At 52.5% G+C, this 6000-nt stretch overlaps 1 protein-coding gene across 1 annotated transcript in view; it reads left to right on the top strand.

The window, feature by feature from the left end:
- Nucleotides 1-2079: 2079 nt before the first annotated feature.
- Tbx15 (T-box transcription factor 15) overlaps nt 2080-6000 on the top strand; it is a 107439-nt gene continuing 103518 nt past the window's right edge. The window contains exon 1 of the mRNA XM_027940325.2: nt 2080-2387. Within this exon, the coding sequence (XP_027796126.1) occupies nt 2183-2387 (205 nt within the window). The 5' untranslated portion in view covers nt 2080-2182. The remainder of the gene's footprint in view (nt 2388-6000) is intronic.

Raw genomic sequence — 6000 nt, 5'->3', positions numbered from 1 at the left:
TCACTCATTCAGTGCTTTTCCTTCATCATCATCATCATCATCATCATCATCATCTTGCATTTGCTGTTCTTCCAGCTTTCTCTCATTAAGGTTGGAGCCCAATTTGAGGGAGATCCCCAAGTTGCTTTTTGCTTTCCTCCAAAGAGGCCCAAGTCATAGTCACCACACTCCAGCTGCCAGCACCAGAGCACTTATTATAATAATAGCAAGTACTATATTTCCCCGGGCCCTTGACAGTAAGGTGGTGAATATGGCGTTTCAGAGGCCCCTTGGGTCGTCTTTTCTCGCCCCAAGGTCGGAGGAAATGTGGGAGCTGGTTCTCTAGGTCCTCTAACACACCGTGGATCCTCCACGTGGCCTAAACTTGTAGGTTTTCCGAACCTGCTCAAGGCCTGGCTGTTGGCGGTACTTACTTGCTTGGCCTCTTAATCCGTCGCCTGCCCCAAGGACTAGGCTCTTTTTGGCTTCTTTGAGCCGGGATAGAACCGTGCGTCCTGACTGGAAGGCGAGGCTGTGTCCAGGCCGCCGCCAGCGAAATCGGAGACGTTTTTCCAGCTTGGCAGGACCAATTTCTCGGCCCTGAGCTTGCCGCGCACAAAACTGCGCTCGGGGTCTACTGCCACCCGCGACCAGTTGTAGAATGTGGGTGGGAATGTGGGAAACAGGAGTGTTTGTGGTAAGGTCCAGGAGTGTTGGATTTTAAATTCTTTAGATATTCCTGATGAAAGTATAGTCCTAAGAGGTTAAAAAATAAAGGAGAAGGAAAATGATAAGCGGGGCGGAGAGCCAGGCTCTGGAGGTGACCCAATATGCAGAAAATTTTGAAAAAGTGCCTCCTTAATTATTAAAGTTCCTAGCTGTCCTTGCCCGGCACCCCTCTGTGGGTTCTCTGGACTAAGAGTCCGGAATAGGCGAAGCGCAGCCCAGCGTCTGCGCTGCAGGGAAAGCGAGTATTTTCTGCATGTGGGCCCAGCGGAGAGATGCTTTCAGAGCGCGGTAAGCCAAACGCTCCACTGCGGGTCTCCAGCTCTCAGGGTGCTTGTGGATCCTCCTCCGCCAGGTAGAGCTGGAAAGAAGAAACAGTGTTTGAATTTTCAGTTACAAGACCCTGGATAGTAACGGCACTTTTTTGTTTGTTTCGTTTTGCCTTAACCAGAGTCGCTCAGGAAACGTTAAATAGGAGCACAGGAACCTGTGTGACAAAAACTGGGCAGAATCGGCAGGTCCGAAAGCACCTGGGGCGAGCGTGAGATTATAACAAGAATTTTCTAGCGTTTTTGGACAGGTTAACATTTTGTCAGAGCTACACAAATTTAGATCTGCAACTAAAATGATTCTGGGCTTGGAGTATCTGTGAGATCCAGCAGATTTGAGAGGAAAATGTACGGATTTGGTATTTGCAGGAGTTTGTAACGGCGCAGATCAGACCTCAACTTCCAGTTCCCTTCCCCCATCAAGTAACCTACGTGGACCGGACCGGGAAACCAGGGGTTAAAGTCGGCCCAGAAGCGTCCAGCCGACGACCCGCACGCAGCCTTGGCCCGAGCCTCAGTCTCTCCCCTTCCCTCATTGGCTCAAGCTCTCAGGGTTTCTCCTGTTCCTTTCTTGCTATTGGTTGGGGGCTGGCTTTTTCCCCCCTCAGTCTTTTTCTTCCTTCCCCCTCCCTCTCCCTCACCCCTCGGACTGGAGCGCACTGCCTGCCCCCAGTTCCTTGGGAAGGGAGGAATTTAGGAGAGGAAAAAAAAAAAAAAACTTTCCCAGAAGTTTGGATCAGAGGAAGGACGGGAAGACCGAGAGGGGAAGAGGGAGAGGGAGGAGAGAAAGGGAGAGGGAGGAGAAAGAGAGGGAGAGAATTAAAAAAAAAAAAAAATGAAGTCCAGTCGGCACAGCCTGTGAGCGCCTGCCCGGGTGGGTGGGAAGCAGGACTCCCGCGCTCATGCAGCTAGCGGGCGGCGCTCCGGGCGCTAGTTCCTAGAGGCTGGGGCAGCTGGGGGCGCGGATCCGATCCGGCGGCGAAGGGCGGGGGAGGACGCAGGGGGAGGGTACGGAGCCGCAGCTTCAGCCTCGGCCAGCCTTGCCGCCGCCTCTCTCGGGCCGGGCCCGGCGGGCGCTCGGAGCGTGAGGGCGCGGGCTGCTCCCTCAGTAGCGGGGGCGAGCAGAGGCCGGGGTGCGGGCGGCTAAAATGAGTGAAAGGAGAAGATCTGCAGTAGCCCTGAGCTCGCGAGCACATGCCTTCTCCGTTGAAGCCTTGATCGGCTCAAATAAAAAGCGGAAACTGCGAGACTGGGAGGAGAAGGGGCTGGACCTGTCCATGGAGGCGCTGAGCCCCACAGGCCCACTCGGAGACTCTGAGGACTCGGCGGCACACGGCCTGGAGCCCCACCCGGGTGAGTGCGTCGGGCCAGAGTGCGCGAGGCGGGCAGAGAGGGGACGCCGAACAGCGTCCGCGGGTGTGGACTGAGGCCTCGCCGCTGACGCCCTGCCTGGCTCCAACACGGGTTCCTTTTCCTTGGAGCACATGCTTTGAGCTTCCCTAAATTCGCCCGAACCAATTTGGGAGACTGGCCCGAGCCTTACATTTCGCCAACGTCAAGCAAGGAAACCTGCTGACCCGCATCCCCTTCTAGAGAGGAGCTCAGAGTTTGGGTTGCCCTAAACGGATGGGACCGCAGGCCCCTGGGTTAGGAAGTGCGGGATCTAAGGCGATAGCGAGAGACGGAGGAGCCGGGGCTGGCTTTGGAACGCTCTGGAGGACTGGCGCGTCGTTCCCGGCACCGATACTTCAGTCTTTCTCTGGAAATGCCCAGTTTAGCTTTCAGTCTCAGTCCTCACTCTTCTTCCCACTTTTAGATAGTGGAATGTAATTATATTTCCACCACGTTTGGAAACTGGAATGGATGTTAGACCCTCTTGTCCTGAGCTTGGATCAAATTTCACGGCCCATATCTGTGTAATTGGTGGGGGGGGGATTCGATTAATTGGTGTCTCGATTTATGCGTATCCTATGCCTATAATGCACACAGAACACGTAAAATGCAGGGCGGATGTCGATGTCTGATTTTTGCAGAACCCTAGAAAAGGGAAAAACAACTTAACGTTTTGTGTTAAGTGCCAAGATTTCAACTGTGCAAAACAGCCTGGGGGAACAGCTGTTGTCAGAAGAACTTCGTGCGCACGCAAGCAGAACGCTCGCGGCTCGGTTTAGCGGTTTCAGAAAATTTCCAGCCCAGACTTCTATGACCATGCTGGAGGTGCTCTTGCTGACCAGCCGGGGCTGGGGAAATAGACTCAGGTCCATGTGCTGGCAAGAGCAGGGTAGCGGGGCGGCGGCCCGCACAGTGGTAGGAGAGGCTATGGACTCTGGAGCTTGGGGATCCCAGCCGAAACTCTGGCCAAACTCTAGGAGGGACAGCTGTCGCTTACATTTTCTCCTTATGCAGTGACAGTTCAATTTCCACGCTCCTGAGGCTAATAATAACGCGATTAGCAAGTGACCTGCAGAGACTGGGTTTTATGAATTCTGCGTGTTCTTGCGGCCCGTTACGGAATTTGGGTTTAGTGCTGGGGAATTATTTTTATTAGTCGATGAAAAGAAAATTAAAAGGAGATTTATTCCATCCATCCAAGTCTTTCTCTGTATTTGGATGCGGGTACAGGTCCATGCTGCGTGAATGATTCAGGAAGGAACAGCGTGGCTAATGTGTTTCCCTTCGATGGCCAGACACAATTTCCTCACCTAATTTATCTGTTGTCAACATCTCACTAGGGCCTTCATATCGTTAGTGGAAGTTTTTGCAGGCCTTATACAATTTGCAATTGAGGAGGTTCTCTTGGATTTTCCCAATAAGTGGAAAAAGCAGACGTTATTTAACTGTGTACGGCAGCTGCCCTGTTCGGGGAGACTTCACTCTTGGAAGTCTGCAGGTCACTGAGTCTGTCTAGGGTCTTATGTTTAAAAGGGCCAATATGTGGGGTCATAATAAGGGTCTGAGTTCATAGTTTCTTTTTCCAGCTCTTCTCAGCTGGAAAGGAGGAGAGGAAACTGAGGGGATCTGGGCAAAGAGAGAGGGGCAAGAACATTGGGAATTGGTTTTCAAAATTCTGTTCTATAGCTCCTGCCCCATGGGGTTGGGGTTGGGTGGGGTGGAAGACCTAATATAGAACTAACTTTATGTAACAGAGTTCAGCCGGTCAGTTCCCTTACTTTATTATCTTTTTTTAAAAAAAGATGAACATTTTGATTACAGAAAACAAAATATATTTAGGGGCAAGGGTCCAGGAGAAGGAAGAAACTGAAATCAGGAACACTTTTGCTGGTTTTCTGCAGAGTCTGGCGATAGCTTGGTTAAGTTGGTTGAAGGCGGAGGAGATCCCCAAGTTGGAGCCCTGGCAATGGCTAAGGCTTTCTTACAGTGATCTGTATGAAATAAAAGTAGGATGAGAAAAGATCTTTCGGACTAAGGGCGCCATGGTGTCCTTGAGATGAGGCTGTTCAGGAGCAGGGGAGGCAGAGCTGCCAGGCTCTGGATTCAGACCAGGGATTGGGATCTTTTTCAGACCTTTGCTTTCTCCTCTAATATAGTGCCCTAACAGACACACAGGGCCACATTTAAAGATGTTTATATGAAGGAGTGGTGTATAAGACCCATTCTGTCCATGCTGTGCTGGGCCTCACAATTCTGTTCAATCTGTTCCTCCAGGGCAGGGAGGTTGCTGTGAGGCTCACAGGCCTTAGGCCCATAGCAAGCTAGGAGCAGGGGGAAAAAAAAAAAAAACCAGACAGGGGGGATAGGGAAGGACCCCTGCCCCCTGAGCACACGACAACCGCCTAGTGTAACTGCGTTTATGATTCTCATCTCCATACTCTTTTGCCTGGTACCACCGTTTTCAGTCCTCCCTTCCGGAGCCTGAAAATCCCCAGGATCCTCAGACAACCCGAGGCTCAGATTGTAATGCTTAACTTTAATTCAAAGACGTGGCCTTCTGCTTTTTCACAGCCCCTTTTTCTTTCCGCGTCTGGACAGAGCTGGCTTTAGTTGGCGCCTGAGCACCCGCAGCCTGGGGCGCCAACCTGTAGCAGCGGGGGACCAGCCCGGCTTGCTGTAGGCACTCACCGTTCAGAGGACACAGTATGTATTTCAAAAATTTCCACCGAGTCTGGTGGCCCCCCAAAATACCGAGGCCCGCCAGGCTTGGGAGGGGGCTTATGAGGTACTCTTACTGTCATACCCACACCCACCCTCGCTGTCTTTTGGAGAAACCTCTAGGACTCAGCCACTACTGGCTGGAGAGGGTCTCAAGTACCATTTCGGAGGAATCTGGCTCTCGAGCCTACTCGCCCCCGCCTCTCGCTAAGCAACAGGAAACTTTCGAGCCAGGATCGGACCGAACAGCTGCTGTGACTGCGGCCTTAGAAGTGTATTTCGGGCGCGCGGAGGCGCCATCTGCGCCGGGGACCCCATCCCCAGCTCCACCCAGCCTCCCCAACTCTGGCTTGGGCCTTTCTCGCCTGAATCCTCAGCCGTGCGGCCGAGTCCGGGTCTCCTGCGGAGCGAAATAATTCAAACCTTCTGCGGAAGTATTTTCCCCTTCTGAGCTTGCAGGCCAAAACCTTGCAGCCGTGGCGCTATGTAGGCCTGAAGAGGTGGCAGCACACAGGGGGTGAACACGCATAGACAGGCACCCTCAGTGACACGCAGGGGGATTGGCACTTTGTGCCCAGGTGCACACGCGCAGGCTCCTGCATTTTCTCCTGTACCCACCAGCCCCTACGCTACAGAAAAGAGACAGAAAAACAAAACAAAACAAGCTGAAGTTTACGCTGCCTCGAGGCACTTTCTTCTTCTGAGTTCCCAAGATCAACTGGTCACGTGAATTAATCTGCTAGTTTATATGTTGGTTCAGAGTAAAATTCTGAGATTTTAATCCTGACGTTACTTCTTTACCTGCCCGACTCCCGACGGGGAAACTGGGTGACACGGTGGAAGCGACTCTTAATCG

Source organism: Marmota flaviventris, chromosome 10, assembly GCF_047511675.1.
Source record: "Marmota flaviventris isolate mMarFla1 chromosome 10, mMarFla1.hap1, whole genome shotgun sequence".
Lineage (NCBI taxonomy): Eukaryota > Metazoa > Chordata > Mammalia > Rodentia > Sciuridae > Marmota > Marmota flaviventris.
This window is presented reverse-complemented; position numbering and strand designations above follow the sequence as displayed.